Here is a 24,677-nt window from a genome sequence, read left to right as displayed (position 1 = left end):
ATTTTTCGTAGACAATTGATCTTTTTTAGTTGAAACTTCGTATTTTTTTGATAAAAAAACTAATCTTCTTGGTTTGAAATTTCATATTTTTTTTGGTTTGTTAAAAATGCAAATGGTTAACAGAAAATACGTCTTTGAGATAGAATTTTTAACAATTTGAATTGATTTTCTTTCTTTCTTGACTGCAAAATTTTTATTGCTTGAAAATTCGTATTTTTTTGAAAAATTCATCAATTTTGGTCAAAGTTCATTTTTTTGGTTGAAAATTGCACTAATCTGTTGTCATTTTTTATGTTTGTTTGTTAAACAATCATTTTTTTTACTGAAAATTTTTCTTATCCATTTTTGTTTTGCAAATTTAGAAAATAAGTCTTCTTGTTTAAAAATTCAACTATTTGGTTACAAATTAAAGTATTTTATTGCAAATTTAATTATTTGATTGAAAATTCAAGTCTTTTGTTGCATTTTGATCCAATGCAATTAGTGGAATTTTCAAATAAAAAAGACGAATTTTCGACCAAAAATAGGATACTTAAATTTTCAGTTAAACAGAAAAAAAACAATATTTTCAATAAAATTGTTGAATTCTCAACAGAAAATTTTATTTTCAACCAAATAGTTTAACTTTTTACCAAAATAAATGAATTTTCAAACCAGCAAGACGAATTTTCAAAAAAATACAATTATTAAATTTTAAGTAAAAAAAAAAGTCAACCAAAAAATAAACAATGTTCTCAATAAAATTTATAAATTCTCAACAGAAAATTTAATTTTTGACAAAATATTTTAACTTTCTCACAGAAACAAAATGGTTGAATTTTCAAACCAAAAAAAAAGAATATTCAACCAAAAAGGATGAATTTTCAACCAAAAATAGGATAATTGAATTTTACTTTGAAAAAAATAATTAATTAAAAAAGAGTTTTTTTCAATCAAATTGTTGAATCAACAGAAATTTTAATTTTTAACCCTAAAGTTGAAATTTTTATTAAATTAGTTGAATTTTAAACCAAAAATATGGCTATTCATAGTACTTGGAAACTGAAACAATTTATCCTTATAAATTTTTTCGATAAAAAGAAAATTATCAGAGTTATAGCATTTTCAAAATAAAAAGAACAAACTAAAATGAACATTTTAAGCCAAAAACGCAAGATATAATAAAAGTCAAGAGAAGAAAAACGTTGATTTTTGAAAGCCCTACAAGAGTATCATAACAACTTTTTGAATTTTGTCGATAAGTTCAAAATTCTAAATTTGATCGCACAAAAAAAATATTGAAAAATCAAAAAATTCAATTTGTTATCAAACTATGCAAGATACGAAAAAAAATGAATAAACTGAAATTATGAACCCTAAAAAGATCTGCAAATTTGTCATTAATCACTTTTTGATAGGACCCGTATTTTTTGTTTTTAGTAGTAAAAAACAACATTAGAAATAAGAAAGTTAAGTTTTTGGACGAACAACACAAGCTGCAAAAATAAAAAATGATTAGGCAAAACTTGTTTATCCAAGAAAAAGCTTTAAATTTTTAATATCAATTTTTTTATCGGATGCGCAGTTTTTGTTTTATTCGTAAAAAAACAATAAAAAGATTAATTTCTTGACAATCAATGAAAGCTATGAAAAAAAATAAAAAGACAAAAGTTACTGTTCCAAGAAATACCGAAAACTCATTTAAATTTGCCATGCAACTGACAAAAGCTGTTCATCCAAAAAGATTGACAAATTTGTTATTAATCTTTTTTAGATAGGACGAGTAGATTTTCTTACAATCGTAAAAAATAAGTTAATTTTTTTTTTAAATTTCCCTTTAGAAAAACGACACAAGAGAAGAACAAAATTAGGAGACAAAAGATAGAAAATTAAAAGACAAAAGATGTTTAACCAAAAATATCTACAAGTTTGTTATAAACACTGGTTATAAAAATATATTAAAAGTAAAAAAATAAATTTTTCGGTAAAAGGACACAAGATACAATAACATTTTATTTTAGAACATGTTTCGCATAAATTACCTCTACATTGAATATAAACAAATTAAAATTATGGAAAGACGACAGAAGTTGCAGTAAAATGTTTAATAATAATTCTTATCTTAATAGAATGCGTTTTTTAAATGATAAAAATAAGACAATGAAAATACTTTTGTTACGATACTAATGCATATTATGAATGTTAGTAATATAAATTTATTGAAATGATATACATATTTTTCAGGGTGGCTAAGAATTAAATTTAATGCAAAATAAGGAACAAATATTAAAGTAATCATTAAAAATAAGATTTTTACTTTATTTTGTAATATCTAAATAAGCAGCCCCAGACCGAGGTATAGAAATAAATATAATATAGATTTAATATAACAGAATTAAAGATATTTTAGATAAGTTCGCATTTTCGACGTATTCAAGTGCGAAGCATAAGATACGTGATGAGCAAGAAAATATTATTTACAAAAAAAACTTTTTTTCTTAATTATTAAAATTTAGGACTGGACCCACCTTTCTTAGTGCTTCTTATTTAGTTTTTCAAATTTTCAACTCGGTTAGGCACTTAGTCTGAAAATAAGTTAAGAAATAAAGTGTCGGTAAGGTGGGAATCTGGTCACGTGACCCACTCCTCACATGGCCTTAAAGCCGAAGGGAACTTTAACAAAAGAGAATTCACAATCACCAGATAATAGTTTTCGATGCTTTGACCTTTCATTTGAAAGGCAATTGCAATAAGAATATTTGATGGTGGTTGTACAAATTTGGTCGTTGGACTCTTGGTTGTATTTTCAGCAATTCCGCACATTCACTTGGTATCAACTGAATGCACAAGAAGTTGGTTTTAGAATATGTTTCGAAAGCGAACGAGACCGATCCAAATAGTTGAAGTTCTCGTATCGAAATGCAGCAGTAATCTTTTTTGCTTTTATTTCATTATCCGTTGATCAGCGAGATTTGTTGGCAAATGTTTTGTTTGGCTAGATTCCGTAATTGGGATAAACAAGTAAAGTAACTCTGATCGGAGTTTCATCGTTCAGTTGGGTTTTGCAACATTGTGATTTTTCAATCTCAATGCTTTTCTAGTCGAAGGACGCGAATGGATCGATGTTCTCTCGATCTTGGCCGATTTTCCAAGCCGACGAGGCTCTAGGCTAGGCGAGGGTCGGTCGGGTTGTGGCTTTAGGGTTCTATTCTATTCGAATGAAGGTTTTGAGATCGGCAGCGCCAAAGGGGCAAAAGTGACCTAGGTATTACCCGCTCCGGCGGTCTGCAAATTCAAAAGACTCGTCCAACCACCATATGGCTCTATAGAGCCACACACACACACACACATTCGCACATAAATACAGACATGCATACATCCATATATATATATATATATATTTATTTATTGGCTCTATAATAATCTATATCGACCAGTATCCAGTACGACATGACACTATGGTGTTCGGTCAACCTCGGATGCATGGCTTTGCAATTTACATTCAATTTCCTGAGATTTCGAGGCCTCTCTTGCTCGTCGATATTTTCGTATTCTATGATGGATGCAATTGAATCTAGGCGCCACCATCAGTGAAAACCGGTGGCTCGTAGGATTATAAAAGCTGCTAAAAAAACACATTTAAACAGTTCACTTCCGTTCGCCGAGCGATACGAAAAGTCGTCAATGTTCCGACGGGTAATCTGTCTCTTATTGTCACTTTAGACTTGACAGTCTTTCCCTTAATTCCCCTCTTAACCCCTTTTTAAAAAAAACTTTTTTTACCCTCTTTATAATCATTCTCTTCAACTGAAAATTCTTCCGTTTCATTTTTGGTTCAGAATTCATCTCTTTTCGTTCAAAATTCTACTATTTGGTTGAAAATTCAATTAATTTGCATATAAAAGAGTGACGCCAAAATAGGCTGTTTTTTAGCCTATTTTTTTGGACCTCGCTAGTGACGCAGGGAAAAAATATAAAAATTTGTTAAGGGTATCAAATTACTAGTCATTTAAAACCAAAGTAAGCATCGCTTTTTGTTTTTTGAACTTTTTTAAAATTACCCCCTATTTAGGGGTTGAGAAGACCCCCGAAAATTAAAAAAATAGAAAATTCCACTAATTATAAAATAATTTTTCACATCAACCACTTATCGATCGAGAAAATGCGGAGGTCCAAAAGTAGGGTAATTTTGGCATGACTCTTTTTCCTTTTGGAAAATGAACCTTCTGTTGAAATTTCAACTTACTAGTGAAAAGTTGAACTCTCTTGAAAAAGATCGTCTTTTTGGGCTTGAAAATTCATTTTTATAGATTTTATAGATTCAAAGTTCTTTCTTTTTGTTTTAAAATTCTACAGTTATATTTTTGATTCAGAATTCATCTCTTTTGTGTAAAAATATTGATCTTTTTTCAGTCGAAAATTAATTTTTTTGAACTGAAAATTTATCTATTCAATTTTTGGTTGAAAATTCGTCTTTCTGGATTGAAAATTCAACTATTTTATTTCTGGCAAAAATTTCTACTATTTGGTTAAAAATTCAAATTTTGGTTGAGAATTCAACAATTTGGTTGAAGATTGTTTTTTTTATTGTGTTTTTTTTTTAATGAAAAAATTTAACTATCCTATTTTTTGTAGAAAATTTGGCTTTCTGGGTTAAAACTTCAACTATTTTATTTCTAGTGGACAGTTCAACTCTTTGGGCAAGTTAATCTATCTGTTGAGAATTCATCAATTTCATTGAATTTTTTTTTAATTTTCTTTTTAACTGAAATTTTAAGTATCCTATTTTTAGTTGAAAATTCGGCTTTTTGATTTCAATATTCTACTATTCTGGTAAAATGTTCAACTATTTGGTTATAAATTTTATTTTCTGTGGAACTTCAACAATTTGATAATATTATATATATATATATTTTTTGTTGCTAAAAAAGATTTTTTTCAACTCAAAATTTATGTACTCATCCTATTTGCTTGAAAATTCAACTATGTTGGTAGAAAGTTCAACTATTTGGTTAAAAATTAACATTTCTGTTGAGAATTCAACAATTTGATTAAAAACATTTTGTGAAAATTATTTTTTTAACCGAAAACCTAACTATCCTATTTTTAGGGTAAAAGTCATCTCTCTTGGATAGAAAATTTTCCTTTCGGATTAAAAATGCATCGTCATTGGTAGAAAGTCCTATCTTTTTGTTGAAAATTAACTTTTGGTTGAAATTTAAACTTTTCTAGTAAAAAATTCAACTGTCTTGAAATTAAAACGTCCTTTGGGCTTAAAAGTTCATTTTTATAGGTTTTATAGATTCAAAGTTAATTCTTTTTGTTTGAAAATCCTACAGTTATATTTCTGATTCATAATCCACCTCTTTTCTGTAAAAATGTCTTTCTTTTTTTCTGTTGAAATTTAATTATTTTGAACTCAAAATGTAGCTACCCAATTTTCGGTTGACAATTCAACTATTTTGGTAGAAAGTTCAACTATTTCATTAAAAATTGACATTTCTATTGAGAATTAAACAATTTAATTAAAAATGTGTTTATTTTTAAATTAATTTATTTAACGGAAAATTAAACTGTCCTATTTTTGGTTGAAAATTCGTTCTTTTTGAGTTGAAAATTAAACTATTTTATTTCCGGTAGAAAGTTCAACTATTTGGTTAAAAATTCAATTTTCTGTCGAGAATTCAAAAAATGTTATTGAAAATAGGTTTTTTTTTTAAACTAAAAATTTAACGATCCCATTTTTGGTTGAAAATTCGTTTTTCTGTCCAGAAAATTCAACTATTCTGTTTCTAGTAGAAAGGCCAATTCTTTGATCAAAAGATAAATTTTCTGTTGAGCATTCAACAGTTTTTAAAAAAAAAATTTTTAATTTTCTTTTTAACTGTAAATTTAAGAATAATATTTTTGGTTGAAAATTCGACTTTCTGACTTCAATATTCAACTATCTTTGTAAAATGTTCAACTATTTGCTTAAAAATAAAACTTTCTGCTGAGGATTTGGCTAACTTGATCAAAAATATTATTTTTTTGTTGAAAATTAATTTTTTTCAACTCAAAATTGATCTATTCTATTTTGTTCAAAAATTCATCCTTTTTGTTTGAAAATTCAACTATTTTGGTAGAAAGTTTATCCCGTTAAAAATTCACATTTCTGTGAAGAATTCAACAATTTTATTTAATTTTTTTTAAATTTTCTTTTTAACTCAACATTTAAGTACCCTATTTTTGGTTGAAAATTAGGCTTTCTGAATTCAATATTCAACTATTTTGTAAAATCTTGAACTATTTGGTTACCAATTAAATTTTCTGTGGGGACTTCAACAATTTGATAGAATATAATTTTTCTTGAAGATTTCGGTTAACAAATCAATCATTTGGATTAAAATTTAATTATTTTATTGAAAATTTAATGATTTACTTGCAAAATCATCTACTATAGAAAAAAGATCTTTTTAATGGTCGACAATTTAATTGTTTTTGTTGAAAATTTATTTTATTTTCATATAAAATTTAAACATTCTGATTAAAAAATAGTGTTCTTTGGTGGAAAAGTAATCTTTCTTGATTCAAAATGAACTTTTTGTTAAAAATTCAATGTTTCTGGTTGAAAATTTAATTGTCTTGTTGAAAATTTAACCCATTGGTTAATAAATCAATTATTCTGTATAAAATTAAATTTTTGTATGAAAAATTCAACTTTTTTGGTGAAAATCCAATATATTTCGACTTGAAATCTTAGGAATTTAAAGCGTTTAATATAAAAATCAATATGGTACTTAAATAAATTTAATTTAAATGAATTTATTTCCATATCTTTGTAATATATCGTTCAATTTGCTGTGTTTTCAGATCATTTTAGGCGCTTAAAATTCAATTATTTAAAAAAGATTTAAACTATTTTGTAAGTCATCCTTTTTGGTCAAAATTGCAACTATTTTGGTAGAAAATGTATCTGTTTTGATAGGAAACTTCCCTTTTATGGTAGAAAAGTAATCGTTTTTGGTTGAAATTTGATCTTGCTTGGTTGAAAATTAATCGATATTTATTAATATTTTCAGTTTTTATGGGACAAGATATAATTTTTATGGACTTCCAGAAAATAATTTTTTTTTACGAGCATTCAGAAACTTTGTTGTGCTCAAAATTGACCTGAAACAAAGATGAGAAGATTTTTGCAATTCAAATGGGCAGACTGTATTATAATATGAATTAATTTGTTTAAATTTATGTTTAAAATCTTGGGATTATTGTAAAAAAAAAACAGAATGTTTAAAAATTGCGTTTCGTTGTTGTCACTTCGAAAATAGATGACCTTATCACCTTCATGAATGTTTTAAATCTGGAAAAACTGTGGCAGAAATTATGTCGTGGAGATTAGCCGATATAAAGAAAAACAGCGAAGCTTTCGAAATAAAGGAAGCAATTCGTTTTCTATTTTTGTGTTCTAACGGCATCTCTGCATTATTCATTGGACAGAGTAGCGTAGTTGAAATCGAGCAGTAATAAAAAATTAAGTGATAACAAATAAAGATAAAAAAATGTGCTCCTAGGGCGCGCGACTGTTCATTCTCGCGCTTCGCGCTTGATAATGTATTTATCTTGCGCTCCGCGCTCGATAATGTATTTACCTCGCGCTCCGCGTTCGGTCTTTGCATTACCCTCCACATTTGGGCGCAGACCACAATGCGAAATTTTCTACATTGTATGTTAAAAACTATTATATCAAATTTCTTTTACAATTTCTTTTTGTGTGTACTTTTTTTTTAATTTGACTTTAAAGAAGGTTCTTAAAGGATTTTTTTGGTTAAATTCATCTGTTTTTTTGTTGTATAAAATTAAAATCTTTCTTAACTGAAATATCAACTTTTACATTTTTTTGGAAGCTGAACTAATTGGTTGAAAATTCATCTTTGTAGGCTAAAAATGTAATTATTTTGTTGAAAATGCAACTTTTTTCTCGAAAGTCATTTTTTCTGGTCGACAATTCTACTGATATGTGGAAAGTTGAAAAATAATTTTGTAAAATTTCATTTTTTGGTTGAAGGTTGATATTTTTGTTTGAAAATCAAACTATTTTGCTCAAAATTAATTTTTTAAATTGCAAATTTAACTCTTCAATTTTTTGTTGAAAATATATCTTTTTTTCGTCTCCGTTTCATCTATTGGGTTAAAAAATTATGTATTTCATTGATAATTAAACTTTGAGTGATATTTTAAATTAAAAATTAACCTTTTCTTGTTGAAAATGCATACATTTTGTTAAAAATTAATGTTGGTTAATTAATGTTGAAAATAAATCGGTTTTGGTTGAGGATTCAGCTATTTAATTAGAAATTTGTCCTTTCAGTGTAATTTATTTGCTTTTAATTCCAAATTAAAATCTTATTTGGTTGAAATATCAACTATGATACGATTCGTTGAGAATTAATATTTTTTGGTCGAAAATCCATTTATTTTCTTGAATATTATATACTCATATATTACAGCCCCTTTGGATTGAAATTTCATTTTTGAATAGTTGAGAGTTTATTCTTTCTAATTGAAAAGTCTACTGTGATATTCTTTATTCAAAATTCATCTCCGTTGTTTAGAAATTTAATTATTTTGTTGAAAGTTGAACTAATTCGTTAAAAATCAATTTTTTTTGTGTTGAAAATTCGTCTCTTTTAGTAGAAATTTTTTGTTAACTAAAAATTTAACTATTCAATTTTTTGTGAAAATTGATTTTATTTATTTAAAAATTTAACTATTTTATATACAGTTGAATTAAAAAATTCGACTGTTTTTTTATTGTTGTAAAATTCGTCTTTTGGCTTGAAATTTTAATATTTGGCTTGGAAATTTAGAAACCAATAGAAGCTTAAACTATGTTGTTGAAAATTAAATTTTTGTTTAAAATTTATATTTTGAATTGGAAAATTTAACTGTTTCGTAGAAAGTTTGTCCTTTTGGCTTAAAAATTCATCAGTTGTTTGCTTGCATTTTTTATTTCTTGACTAAAAAATCTTTTTTAGTTGTAAATTTAACTATTTTATTTCAAAATTTATCTTTTTAGTCTGAAAATTCAACTACATTAATTTTATTTAAAATAATTTATTTTCCTATTTTCGTAAAAAATGCCCCATTTCCCCTGTTTTGAGGACACTAATACATCTTCTAAAAATTTCTCTATTATTTTTGTTGTTAAAATCCGTCTTTTTTGGTTGAAAATTCAACTGTTTTCTTGAATATTATATAGATTATAGCCCGTTTGGATTCAAAATTAATTTTTGAATAGTTGAGAGTTCATTCTTTTTAATTGAAAAGTCTGCTATGATATTTTTTAATCAAAATTTATCGCCGTTGTCTGGAGATTTAATTATTTTGTTGAACATTTAACTAATTTGTAAAAAATCATTTTTTTTGTGTGGAAAATTTGTCTCTCGGTTGACAATTTGTTTACATTTTTAAAAATTCGTCTCTTACGGTAGAAACTTCATCTTTTGGTTGAAAATTCAACTATTTTGGGAGAAAATTCAACTATTTATTTGAAAACTAATGGCTTTGTAGAAACTAAGTCTTTAACTTGACAGTTCATCTGTTTTGGTCAAAATTTAAGCTTTTTTGTTTGAAAATGTTACCGTTTGGTTAAATATTCCTATTTTTGGTTTAAAAATAAATTTTGTTGTTGTTAAAAATTCATATTTAAAATTTAACTATTTGGTTAAAAATTAAACTTAAAAAGAATCGCCTCTTTTGTTTGAAAGTTGACCTTAACGTTGAACTAAATTGAACATTCTTCGATATTTCACCATTTCACCGTATTTCGACTTCAAATCTTAGCAATGTAAAACGTCATTTAAAGTAAAAAAGATTCTTTACTAAAAAAATTGTTCAAACGATTTCAGCTATATAAAAATTTACTTTCAAAATTGGAAACAGAGTTGTAAAGGGATGTTTTTCTGGATCAATAAGCCATCATTTATTAAAATGCAATCATTTTTCAAAATTTGGTAGGAAGCGACGGTCAGAAAGAATTCACTTGCAAAGAACATGATACAAAATAATTAATGACATAAATTGTAATATTTTGATCCTTAAAATCATAGAAAAACTATTTTTTTTTTAGATATCTGACTTTTGGCATGTCACATGCCTTAATAAAATATCTACATGAATTTTATTAAAAATAATTTATTCCCCTATTTTCGTTAAAAAATCGATACAATTTCACTGTTTGGAGGACACTGTTTTAAAATTTGTGTTAAGTTTGCTAGAATTTTAATAAATTTACTAAAAATTTCTTCACTTCTTGAAATCCCCATTACGGTAGTGGATTTACAATTTTGATCTCACTTATAGGTGGAATCGGAAGTGAAACCTTTGTTGAAACTGATTTTTTTTTTTTCAAAAATCCTTCTAGAATTTCCACCAGCTTTTTTTTCAGACTGGAGTGACCGAAATGATGTGGGTTGTCGCCGATCATTCGGCAGCGCCCGGTACCCGGGAGCTGACGGTCAGCAAGGGTCAACAAGTTGAGGTTCTGGAGAACGGAAGCGGAAGTACCAGCAGCATAGGAGCCGAATGGACCCTCGTGCGGTTGGCTTCGGCACCGGGTCAGGTCGAGTCTCCCCCTGAGGGTCTTGTGCCCACGAGCGCCCTTAAACAACCGCCCACATCATCTTGTAAAACATCGCCGTCCAGGAAGCCGCCCGCACAGACTGGCGTTCAACTCACGCAACAGACCTCCGTCACCTCCGAAGATACCGGTGAGTAATGACTTTATAAAAAAAAATATAAAAAAAATCCACAGGAAACCACCGAAGATCAGCCAAAATTCACAATTTTACCCCTTTTTTAAAAAGAATTCCGGTTTTTTGTCCCTTTTTCACGTAATATATTATATTCTTTTGTTACTTTACCGACTGAAGGAAATATAAATTTCTACTTTACTGACTGAAGGCAATCTAATTTTCTACTTTGCCGACTAAAGAAAATGTAATTTTCTACATTACCGAATGAAGGCAATCTAGTTTTCTCATTTGCTGACTGAAGGCAATCTAATTTTCTACTTTGCCGACTGAAGGCAATCTCATTTTTCTACTTTACCGACTGGAGGTAATCTAGAGTTCTACTTCAGGTGCATAAGGAACTGTATTCTTGGTTTACCCACTGAAAATTATTTATGTCCCTACTTAATCGACGGCAGACAATGTCGGCAATGTAGATTCTTATCCTATTATAAGTCGGTTATGTAGGTCCCTGCTAAATGTCATATCTTAGCACGGAGACGAACCATTATCACCTGTCACCGAACCGGCAGGTATACTACTTACCTGAATGTTATAGTTACGCTAACTTTTTAAGAACTTGATCAATCGAATTAGTTTCGGATACAAATTTTTAGAGTTTCGAAATGAGGGTTAGGTTCTTTAATTAGATTAATTTAAATAAAGTTTACAAATTTAATGGATTTTTTAGTTAAAAAATTGTTTTCTTAAGTTTCAGAGATTTCTGTCTGACTTTCTGGCAGATGAAAAAAAGATAAACCAATTACATAACCTTGAAGTATTTAAAATCGATGAAAATCGAAAAAGTTATATAATTTTCGCTTTTTGCAAAATTTTCAAAGAATTGTAAAAACTATTTTAATTTTAATTAACGGATTAAGAAATCTCAGGCGACATTTTTTATTAGAAATTAAATATGTTTAAAAATATCCTGAACATGTTTTTTTTATTAGACGAAAATTCAAAAAGGTAGATCTCAAGAACATTTTTCAATTGGCGTAAAAAGAAAAATAATTTTTAATATATTTTGCTAACTGACAAGAAATTTTTTGGTTGAAAGTTAAATCTTTTTAATAGAAAAGTTTTCAAATGACACAAAACGAACAATAATTTTTAATATATTTTTCGAACTGACAACAAATTTTTTCGGTTGAAAGTTCAATATTTTTAGTTGAAAAGTCTACTTTTATAGTTTTGTTTTGATATTATTTTTTTAATTTATGGTACAATGTGGTTGATTCTCTGAATTTTTTTGACAATAAATCATTTTGTTAGTAGAAAATTAAAGTTTTTTGTTGAATATTTTTCTTTTTGGATCAAAGATTCGTCATTTGGATTAAAAATTCATTTTTTTATGGAAAAGTCATATTTTTTGGCTGAAAGTTAATTTTTTTTAAATTAAAATGTTTTTTTCACTTTTGGTCAAAAAATTAATTATTTTGATAAAAATTAAACTATTTTGGTCAAAATTCATCCTTTTTGGTTAAATACTCAACTATGTGGTTCTAATTTTAACTATTTTGTAAACATTTTTTTTTATCGAAATCTCATTTCCTTGGATTAAAATTTAACTGTTTTATTAAAAAGTTGCGTTTTTGTTGAAAACTCGTATTTTCGTATTGAAAATTCAATTTTTTCATAGAAACTTCTCTTGAAAAAATTCACAATATTTCGTTAAATTTTGTTGCTCCTCACTGAAACATCTTTTTTAGTTGCAAATTTTTCTTTGTAGTTTGAAAATTAATCTACTTCGGTGAAAAATACAGCTGTTTGGTTGAAAATTAATCTGTTTTGATTAAGGATTCAACTCTGGTTGAAAATTCGTTTTTTGTTATTGAATTCTGCTGTTTTTTATTTTTAATTTAAGTATATTTTAGTTCAAATGAGAACTATTACATTTTTTGTTTAGAATAGTTGAAAATTCAACTATTTGACTGAAAGTTCATGTATTTTTTTTTAAATCGTCTTTTTGGATATAAAACTAATTTTCTTCGTGGAAAATTTTTTTCTGGGCTGAAAATTCAACTATTTTGGTATGAAGTTCAACTATTAAATGGAAAATAACTTTTCTGTTGAAACTTTATATTTTTGGTTTCTAAGTTTCCTCCGTCCAGTTTCGAATATTTTATATTCAGATATTTTCGGTGTAAAACAAAATAAACGAATTATTAAAATGATTTTTTACACAACTATATGTCTTAGTCTAGAAAATTTGCTGTAAATAACAAAATATATTTGATTGAAATCAAAGAAATTTTAAGTGATCAAAATTCGAAAGTGTAAGTTATCTTATATTTTTAAACTCTGAAGCTTTTCAGGTTTAAACATTGCTTTACTCTTACATAATTTCTAGTGCGTAAAAATATTTCGAAATCGGAATTACATTTGAAACCTTGAGTAATCGAATACGAAAGTAGTATAGCTTAAGGCTATTTTATATTCTTTCGCAACCAACTGCCACTTGTTATTTTATAAGGTCTTACATATATACAGTTTTCATGAACTGTTTTTCAAGAAATAGACTTAAATTTTAGTATTATTCTCCATTTTCAGATTAAACTACATATCTTCACTTTAATCGAAATTTTAATATGCTCCCCAGTCCCCAAAAATCGCTTAAAGTGTAAAATCCCCTTTTTCAGCTATCCAGAATTCCCAAAATCACTTTAAGTGTAAAATCCTTTTGTCCAGCTTTTCCCAGCCCCGAAAATCACCCTAAGTTTAAAATCCCACTTTTCAGCTCTCTTTGGCCCCTAAAATTATTCCTAAGTGTATAGTCCCCTTTTACAGCTCTCCCAGCCCCAGAAATTTCCCCTAAGTGTAAAATCCCCCTTTTTGAGCTCTCGCCAACCCTTGAAATTACCCCTAAGTGTTAAATCCCTTTTCCAGCTCTTCACAGTCTCAAAAATCACCCTAGGTATAAAATACTATTTTCCAGATCTTTTTGGCCCCTAAAATCACTCCTAAATGTATAGTCCCCTTTTACTGATCTTCCCAGTTCCATAAATTTCCCGCAAGTGTAAAATCCCCTTTTCCAGCCCCCTCCCCTCCAGAAATTACTGATAAGTGTAAAATCCTCTTTTCCAGACCTTCCCATACCCAAAAATCACTCTAAGTGTACAATCCTCTTTTCCAGCTCTCTTTGACCATAAAAATCACCTCTAAGCGTATAGTCCCCTTTTCCAGCTCTCCCCAACCCCCGAAATTTCCTCTAAGTGTAAAATCCTCTTTTTTAGCTCTTTCCAACCCCAGAAATCACACCTAAGTGTTAAATCCCTTTTCCAGCTCTTCTCAGTCCCAAAAATCATCCTAAGTATAAAATACTATTTTGCAGCTCTTTTTGGTCCCTAAAATCACTCCCTAAGTGTATAGTCCTCTTTACCAGCTCTCTCCAGCCCCATAAAATCCCCCTAATTGTAAAATCCCCTTTTTCAGCTCTCCCCAAACCGAGAAATTTCTCTAAGTGTAAAATCGCCTTTTCCGGCTCTCCTCAACCCCAGAAATTACCCCTAAGTGTAAAGTCCCCTTTTCCAGCTCGTCCCAGCTCCAAAAACACTGCCCTGAAAATTTTAATTTCTTTAATGCGAATAAGAAAGCACCTAGTGTTTTCGAATGGATTTTTCGTGTTGAACACGAATCTGGGATCAAAAAATTCCCATCACGTCACGTTTTTGAGAAAATAATGGTTGAAATCCCTTAAAACGTTTTTAGCCATTTTTAAAAAATTGTAAAGCTGAAACATGGCGTGCTACAAACTTCGCTTATACCAGAAATGAAAGGCTGAAAGAAGCCCTTTCAAATGAACCCTATATTAAATTAATCGCGTGCTCCCTTAGAGCGGGAGGTGTGTTTTAGTCTAGGGATGGAGAAAGAAAATGAAAACAGAAAGGATTTTCACATAATTACACCCACGCCCAGGAATAATAAAATGTGCAGTGCCATATAAGATCCGCCATTTTGAATTTTTTAAATGTAACTGCATATTCGTAACCAGCGACCCTTAAAACCTTTGAAAGCACTGCACATTTTATTATGCCTGGGCGTGGGTGTAAGAATGATAAAATCCTTTTTGTTTTCATTTTCGTCCTCCACCCCTAGACAAAAACCCACGCCCTGCTCTATGGGTGCATACGATTAATTTGGCATACGGCTCATTTGAAAGGGCTTATTTCAACCTTTATATTCTCAAAAACGTGATGTGATGGGAAGTTTTTGAACCCAGATTCGTGTTCAGCATGAAAAATCCATTTAAAAACACTGGGTGCCATCTTCATTCCCAAAACTCATGTAGGGCAGTGAAATCATCCTGAGTGTAAAATCCTCTTTCCCAGCTCTCTTTGGCCTCAAAAATCACCTCTAAGCGTAAAATCCCCTTTTCCAAATCTTCGCATCCCCAAAAATCATTCTATGCGTAAAATCTTCTTTTTCAGCACTCTTTGGCCCCGAAAATCACCTCTAAGCGTAAAATCCCCTTTGCCAAATCTTCCCAGTCCCAAAAATCATTCTATGTGTAAAATATTCTTTTTCAGCACTCTTTGTCCCCGAAAAGCACCCCGAAGTGTAAAGTCCCCTTTTCCAGCTCTCCACAGCCCCAGAAATCACCTCTAAGCGTAAAATCTCCTTTTCCAACTCTTCCCAGCCCCAAAAATCATCTCAAAGTGTAAAGTCCTTTTTTCCAGCTATCCACTGCCCCAGAAATCACCTCTAAGCGTAAAATCCCCTTTTCCAAATCTTCCCAGCCCCAAAAATCATTCTATATGTAAAATATTCTTTTTCAGCACTCTTTGGCCCCAAAAATCACCTCTAAGTGTAAAGTCCCCTTTTCCAGCTCTCAACAGCCCCAGAAATCACCCCTGAGCGTAAAATCCCCTTTTCCAACTCTTCCCAGCCCCAAAAATCACCTCTAAGTGTAAAGTCCCCTTTTCCAGCTCTCCACAGCCCCAGAAATCACCCCTGAGCGTAAAATCCCCTTTTCCAACTCTTCCCAGCCCCAAAAATCATTCTAATTTTAAAATCTTCTTTTTCAGCACTCTTTGGTCCCAAAAATCACCTTAAGTGTATAATCCCTTTATTCAGCTGTTATCTGTCCCCAAAATCATCCAATGTTTAAAATCCCTTCTTTCAGCTATCTTTCACTCCAAAAATAACCTCTAAATGTAAAATTTTCTTGTCCAGTTCTTCCTGGCCCCAAAACTGATACTACGTCTAAAATTTCCTTTTCCAGCTCTTCCTAGCCTCAAAAATCATCCTAAGTTTGAAGTCTCCTTTTCCAGCTCTCTTTGGTACCAAAAATTGCACTTTAAAGTAAAATTTCCTTGTCCAGCGCTCTTCAACCCCAAAAATTATTTAAGTTTAAAATTCCCTTTTCCAACTCTTACAAGCCACAAAAATGATCTTCAGGTGTAAAATTTCCTTTTTCAGCTCTCCAAAGCTCCACAAATTAACCTTAAGTGTAAAATCCCGTTTTCCAGCCCTTCCCATCTCCAAGAATTACCCCTAAGTATAACGTTTTTCTGTTTAGTTCTCTCAGCCCCAGCAATCACCCCTAAGTGTGAAATTCCATCGTCCAGCTCTTACCAGCCCCAAAGATTACATTGAAGTGTAAAATTTCCTTATTCAACTCTCCAAAGTCCCAGAAATTACCCTTAAGTGTCATAAATGTAGAATTCCCTTATCCAGCTCTCAACAGTTCCAAAAATGACCCCTAAGTATCAAATCTTCTTATTCAGATTTCCCCAGTCCCAAAAATGACCCCTAAGCTTAAAATCCCCTTTTCCAGCTCGTCCCAGCTCAAAAAATCACCCCTAAGTATAAAATCTTCCTCTTCAGTTCTCCCCAGCTTGATAAATCATCCTTAAGTATAAAATCCGGATTATAAAAAAATGCCAAACTGCCCTTAAAAAGTCCTTATGATGGTCAAGTGAATATGCCACTTTTTTAAAGAAGTTTTAGGGGAAAAGTTTGATTTTTTGAAACCTTTATTATGTTTCTTGAACTGAACACATTATCTCTCTTTTTACCGATTTTTCATTTTAAACGGAAACAAGAAACGAGACCTTCATCCAATTACGAATGCGGGTTTCCAGACAACTATAGTTGCGAGATAGTTTCAAGATATTAATCGAAAATGGCGGCATGCTTTTTTAATAATAATCGGATTTCTAGATGATTTCATCTTTGTTCCTAAATTATTTTCTAATTTTATCTCATTTTTTGTCTTGTTTTCGCTGTAGGTGTTCTCAGGGTAAATTCAGTTTAGAACGTATAATTAAACGTGGTGAGTTAAATACTAAAGCAACCTGTTTTTGTTTGAATTCCACTAGGCAGTTTAATTCAAGGATTAAAGTTACACATCCGCAACAACTGCGCTTGAGAGTTCCGAGACCCTTTGCTCGGTTTTCTTTCATTCATCTTCATTCTCTCATATAGTCGTTTGAGACTCAGGCCTTAGTAAAGGAGAAATAAACACTTCTTCTGGGAGCTGAGCCGAATTTAGAAAAACGACACTTATGCCGTATTCTGATAAAAGCCGAAAGGGGTCAAATTGAAGACAAACTTGAAGTTCCAGTAATATAAGATCAAATTAGAAACTCCTATTGATTTTTCTTTTTATTTAATAAATACTCATTATTATCCTATACAAAATAGTCAGTTCCATTTTTTTATATTTTTTTCCTAGTTACTTTAATTTAATATAATTTAAGAGCATCCCAAACCGTTATTAATGTAGAGCTCATGGAGTTTCTCTTGCCGCGGTAGGGCCGCAGTGCGCGAGTACTCATTCGAGTATATTGCACAATATTATGCACAATATTATTATATGGGACTTAAAAGGTAATAAAATATTTTAATTACAATTGATTGGTTAATACAGAAATATTAAGCGTGTCGTTCAATAAAAGATTCTGTAATATTTAACTTAAATTGCCAACTTTTTTGAATCTGATATTAAAGATTCAAAGTGTACTTTCACAGCAAAAATGTCTTAACCATTTTTTTTTAGTTAAAAATTCATCTTTTTAGTAAAAAGTTAAAATATTTAGTTAAAAATTCGTTTCATTTTTGGTTAGAAATTAATTTCTTTAAATGAAAAATTAACGATTCCATTTTTTATTGAAAATTTCTCTTTTTTTATTGAAAATTCTTGTGTTTAGTTGGAAGTTCATATTTTTGGCAGTCAATTAATATTTGTGGCAAAAAACATCTTTTTGATTTGACAATTCAACTATTGCACTGAATTTTGAAATTTTTTTTCTTGAAAATTCCTTTTTTTGCTGACAATTCATCATTTTAGTTAAAAATTCATATATTTGGTAAAAAATTGAACTATTTTGTTGGAATATCTTTCTTTCTTTTTGGTTGAGAATGATTTTTGTAAACTTATTTATTCAACTTCCATTTTTTTTGGTGAAAAATTATATTTTTAATTAGAAATGGCTTTTTTTTCTTATTGAGAATCCGTATCTTTTGATTCTGTTAAACTGTTTTGGATTTCAAATAAAAATGTTTTCAGGCTGAAATATCAACTATTATATTTTTCGTTGCGAGCTAATCTGTTTTGGTAAAAAATTCAATTGATGTTTAAAAAATCATTGTTTTTGGTGCAAAATTCATCTCTTTGGTAGAAAACTCGTCATTTAGGTTAAAAATTCAACTATTTAATTATAAAATATTTTATTTCGGTTATTGGTAGAAAATTATTCTTCTTTGTAAAAAGTAATATTTTTGCTTTGAATATTCATCAATTTGATAAAAGGTTAAACTTTTTTGTTGAACACTTTTTTTTTCATAAATATTTTTTTGCTTAAAAATTTAACTATTCTATTTTTGGGTGAAACATTATATTTTTAATTAGAAGTGGTTTTTATCTGGTTGAAAATCCATATCTTTTGATTTAGTTAAACTTTTGGATTTTAAATGACAATGTTTTTAGTTTTAAATATCAACTATTATATTTTTCGTTGCTTATTCATTTTTTTTTGTGAAAACTTCATCTCTTGGTTAAAAATTCATTGTTTTTATTGTAAAATTTATCTATTTGGTTAAAAATTGACCCTTTTTAGTTGAAAAACCATGTATTTAGTTAAAAATTTACCTTTTTGATAAAAAATTCGTCTTTTTAGTTAAAATTTATACTGTTTAGTTAAAAATTAAATTTTTTTTTGGTTGAAAATTGATTTCATATATTTAATTGTAAATTAATCATTTTTGGTAGAAAATATACTTTCTAAATCAAAAAATGCATCATTTTAGTTGTAAATTCATCTCTCGTAGCAAATTGAATTAAGTTGCTGAAAATTCGGAAGTTTGCAAATTCAACAGCTCTTTTTTCAATTTCTCTGTTTTGTTGAAAATTTAATTGTTTTAAACATTTTTTTTTTGAAGTTATATATTCTGATCGACAATTTAACTGTTTTCTTAAAAATTCGTGCGTTTGGACAAATCTGAAATTGTTTGATCTCATTTATAAGATTTTGTGTAAACCCTTTTGTTTTCTTATTCCTTAAACAATTTATTTTTGCGTAAATCCAACTTTTTATCAGCAAAGCTAGAAAATTGTACTTTCTTGCTAGTTTTTTTAAAAACAATTTTCAAAGCGTGTTTAAATCTTATTTTTATAAGTTACATCTTATTATTTCAACAATTTTTATTTGTTTATACAATTAATTATCTTATAATGTCACGAATTCGTGGTATTTTTTTTAATGATTTGGCAACTGAACTCACTATAAACTGAAAAAAAACGCGGAATAAACGTGGAATTCGTCTTTCGCCGACGGCTAGGTTACTTTAGGGGGGAGGTCAAAAATAGCCCAAAATTGGTAGCGTCCGTAGTTTATCGTCTTAGGGGGTGGGGGCTAAGCCGCAACCGGCTTTACGACGTACGTATTCGATCAATACGCACCAGGCAGCCAAGCAGTACAAACGTGTCCTTGACTAGTTCACAGCTTCTGAACGAAACCGGCAGTTGCGCGACCTAGCCAATTCACTCTCGACACGCACCCCACGACACCTACTTCTGGTGTCAAAGGTATTCCGATTAGCCGACCTTTGCATCCACAAATTGATTACTTGAGGGTTATTGATAGCTTGAACTAAAATTACCTTCCTTCCTTTCTTAGCTTTGCACAGTAAAAAGCGTGAAGTTGGCCTATTCATTATTAATTTCGTAGACAATTGAAACATTAATTGATTCAAACTTACCCCTCAATTACTCACTTCATAATACTCACCTCACAATACTCGCCTCCTGATACTCACCTCCCAATACTAACCTCACAATACTCACCTCCAAATACTCACCTCCAAATACTCACATCACAATACTCACCTCCCAATACTTGCCTTCCGATACTTAACTCCAAATTTTCACATCCTAATACTCATCTCACAATACTCACATCTCAATATTCACCTCCGTATACTTGCCCAGTATACTCACCTCTCAATGCCCACGTCACATTAATCACCTCTCAATACTTACCTCACAATACTCATCTTATAATATTCACCTTTCATTACTCGCCTTTCGATACTCACAACTCATAATCGTCTGCCAATACTCACTTCTCAATATTCAACTGAGAATAATTATCTCCTAATACTTACCTCCCTATACTCGCATCCCAATGCTCACCTCCAAATACTCACATCCTTATACTTGCATCACAATACTCACATCCCAATACTCGCCCCACAATACTCACATCCCAATATTCACCTCCATATACTCACCTCCCAATACTCACACTGCATTTTCCTAATTCCTTAACCCTAACTTCTTTCGCCGTCACCCTCCCAACCCATCTTCCTCCTCTATTTCCCCCTCTTCTCGATTCCCTAGCTAACATCTCCTTCCCCTACTTTCCTTTCCCAGCCATGACATCCCTTCACTACTCATCCTAATTTCTAATCTCTTCCTTTACTTTATCTTAATTAGACTTTTCCCATTCCTAATTTATCCTACTCGCCCCTCATTTCCCCTACTTCCTCTTCCATTATTTCTCCTTTTACACCTCTATTCATTTGACCTCACTAGCCCTCCTTGGAAAAAAATTATAACGGACGGACACCCAAAGGGTTTCTGCCAGGAACTATGACATCCTAAAAATTAATATATTGTGTTGAAATTTTGGAAAATAATTTCCAATATATAAGGGGTATGTGTGGCCTCTTTGAATTTTTATTTTGTTTAAATCATGCAATTTTATTAATTCTATTTTAACTAGGGCTCTAAAACCCTGCTCTGAAATACATTTCTAATTAAAAATTAATAAAATTGCACTATTAGAACATAATCAAAACTCAGATGGACCAGGCTGAAGTGCCCTTATTTTGAATTCTTCCCGAAATTTCAACACAATGTTTATATTTTTCAAATTACAATGCCGACGAATATGAATCCTGTAATTGGTCACGTGACATAGCAGAATTATCGACACAACAAAATTGATAAGTTACATTTTTAATCAAATAATTGAATGTTTAAGCCAAAGAGACCAATTTTTTACGAGAGAGTTGAATTTTCAACACAAAAAGTTGGATTTTTGACAAAAAAGTTCATTTTCAGCCAAGAAGGATGACGTTTCCACCATAAAAGATGAATTTTCTTTTTAAAAAGACGACTTTTCAACAGAGCAGTTGAATTTTCAATAGAAAAAAGATGAATTTAAACCAATAGTTGAATTTTTAACCAAATAATTAATTTTTGAACAAACTAGTTGAATCCTCAAACAAATCGATGGATTTTCAAATAAAAAAGAACTATTTTCTCCTTAAATAGACGAGTTTTCAACAATTGGTTTAGTACTCAAGCTAAAAAGTGAATTTTTTTTAGAAAAAAGTTGACTTTGAAAAACCGGAAAAGAATATTCAACAAGCAAGTTAATTTTCAATCAGGAAGGACAAATTTTCCACGAAAAATATAAATTTTTATCCAAAAATGAAATAGCTACATTTTCAGGTAGAAAAATTAATCTTATACAACAAAAAAATGAAGTTGCAATAAAATAGTTATATTTTCAAATAAATAGTTTAATTTTCAACCAGATAGTTTAATTTTCTACCAAATTGTTGATTTGTCAAAACAAAACAAATTTGCTACCAAACAGTTGAATTTTAAATACAAAATTATAAACTTTCAAATACAAAATTGAATTTATAATAAAATTATTGAATTTTTATCTAAAAGGATGAATTTTCAACAAAAGCAGATTAATTTTTAATCTAAAAGATTACATTTTTACCAAAAAAGACTAAATTTCAACAAAATTCATGAATCTTCACTCAGAAAAAAAGCAGTAAGAAAATATTACAACATTCAAACACAGTATTGAATTTCCAACCAAAAAGTAGATTTATTATTTAATCTTAAAGATATTTTTTCTACAAGAAAAGAAGAATTATCAAAAAAACATGCTTTTTGGTTTAAACACTATTAAACACAATTTGGTTAAAATTCAACTTTTTTTTAAAGCTTAATTATTTTGTTGAAAATCTAACTTTGAAAATTTAACCATTTTTTTAAATTGATTTATTTGATTAGAAATTCAAGTATTTTGTTAAAAAGGCATAGTTTTTAGTTGCAAGATTAAAATGCTGCTCTTTGATTATTAATAGTTAGAAAAAAATTGTTCAGGGAAAAACCAGGGAATTTCGAAAATGAATTTTTCGGCGGGCCTCAAAATTTTAAGACACTAATATTCCATCCGGATACTAATTAAAATAAAAACATCTTCGATTCTAAAGCCATTACAAGTTTCTCAGTTATTGCTTCCTGCACTTTCGATAAACTCGATAAACATGCAAAATAAGTTTGAGAACTTCCATAATGCGAATTAATCAGGAGCTCAAGTTGAATTCATTCAAATACTCGATAAATTTACACCGTGGCAAATTGATCCATCAGTACTGGAAATTACTCATTGGATGTCGTTATTGCTGTTCAGATAATTTGCGGTTGCCGTAATTGCTTGGAATTAATTAGCAAATAAATTTATCTAGATTGAGGCTGATCAATCATTTCCAATAACCATCACCAGCTTAATTCTATTCTATATTTTTAGTTTATAATTCATTTAGAATTTAATTATAATAAACAAGATTAATTTTCTACACAATTTTTGAATTTTCAACTTATAAAGAACACATTTCTAACAAAAAATGTAATAGTGGAATTTTCAGATCAAAAATTAATTTTTAACGAAAACAAATTAAATTTTCTTCAAAAAAGTAAACTAAAGAGGTGAATCTTAAACAAATATAAATTTTTATCAAACTAGTTCAACTTCCAACCAAGTTGTTCATTTGTTAACTAAAAATGACGATTTTTTAATTAAATAATTATATTTTCAACAAAAAAATCATTCTTTTTAAAATAGTTTAATTTTTAACCGAATAGTTCAGTTTAAACCAAGGATATGAATTTTTAAGAAAAAAGTTCATTTTCAGCCGAATTGTTTAATTTGTTACCAAATTTTTGAATCTTCAACGAAACCAGATTAATTTAGAATCAAACAATTGAATTTATAACCATATTTTCAACTAAAATGGTGATGAATCATAAAAAAATGAATTTTCAACAATAGAGTTTAACCCAGAAGATTAATTTTCTATAAATTGAATTTTTAAATTTCCAACCGAGGAGGTGAATCTTGAAAAAAATGGATTTTTGACAAACTAGTTTAACTTCTAACCAAGTAGTTCAATTTCCAAATTAAACATTTGAATTTTTAACCAAATAGTTCATTTTCAACCACAAATAATAATTTACGACCAAAAAAGAAGAATTTTTAATAAGATACATGAATTTTCAAATAGAAAAAGTCAATTTTCAATAAAAAATATAATTTTTTACAAAAAATTTAATACTTATATTGTTAGATAAAAAAAATTGATTCTCAACCAAAAAAGAAGAGAATTGAAAAAAATATATTTCTCTTTAAAAAAAGTGCTTTTTTTGCAACTAAAATGAGTAAGCATAAAAAAATTTATTTTAAACAATAGAGTTCAAGACAAAAAATGATTTTTTAACGGCAGAAAATTAACTTTTTAATTGGAATAGTTAAATTGTCAATTAAGGAGGTAAATCTTTAAAAAATAGATTTTGAACAAAACGATTTAATTTCAACCAAGTAATTCGATTTTTTAACTAATAAATATGAATTTTTAACCAAATATTTAATTTTCAAATACAAATAATAATTTCTGACCAAAAAGGTAGAATTTTTAATAAGATACATGAATTTTCAACTAGAAGAGATCAATTTTTAATAAAATAATGTCATTTTTTAGAAAAAATTGAACATTTACATTGTTGGTTAAAAAAAAATTGATTCGCAACTGAAAAAGAAGATAATTTTTAGAAAAATAGTTAAATTTTTAACCAAATAGTTCCATTTAAAACTAGAGTATGAATTTTTAACAAAATATTTTATTTTTAACCACAAATAATCATTTCTGACCAAAAACGACGAATTTGAAATAAAATACATGAATTTTCAACCAGGAAAGATCAATTTCCATTACCAAATATCATTTTTTAGACAAAATTGAACATTTACATGGTTGATTAATAAAAAATTGATTCGCAACTAAATTTTTAATTAAAAAAACATCAATTGGATTTTTTAACTAATGAAGATGAATTTTGAACAAATTACATGAACTGACGAAAAATGGATGAGTTGAATATTTAAACAAATAGTTAAATCTTTATTTTTAAAATATGAATTTTTAATCAAGAAAATGATTTTTTCTACACAGAAAAGTATATATTTTAAGGGGCAATGGTAAATATGTTTAAAAGATAATTAATGAGATGCAATAAATAAATAGGCAGTCGCGGACAATTGTCCAGGGGTGGTCCCGAAGGAATTAACCCCCAAGCGGAGGTGTGAAAACCGTGCCGAAAGCTGAATGGCACCT

The 24,677-nt window shown here is 29.1% G+C and overlaps 1 protein-coding gene across 6 annotated transcripts in view; it reads left to right on the top strand.

Moving 5' to 3' along the window:
- LOC117177557 (triple functional domain protein) overlaps window positions 1-24,677 on the top strand; it is a 293,847-nt gene that overhangs the window by 150,208 nt on the left and 118,962 nt on the right. For all 6 annotated transcript variants that reach the window (XM_033368361.1, XM_033368360.1, XM_033368359.1 and 3 more), the window contains one exon: window positions 10,409-10,730. In XM_033368361.1, coding sequence (XP_033224252.1) covers window positions 10,409-10,730 — 322 coding nt within the window. The remainder of the gene's footprint in view (window positions 1-10,408; window positions 10,731-24,677) is intronic.

This window comes from Belonocnema kinseyi, chromosome 7, assembly GCF_010883055.1.
Source record: "Belonocnema kinseyi isolate 2016_QV_RU_SX_M_011 chromosome 7, B_treatae_v1, whole genome shotgun sequence".
Classification (NCBI taxonomy): Eukaryota; Metazoa; Arthropoda; class Insecta; order Hymenoptera; family Cynipidae; genus Belonocnema; species Belonocnema kinseyi.
This window is presented reverse-complemented; position numbering and strand designations above follow the sequence as displayed.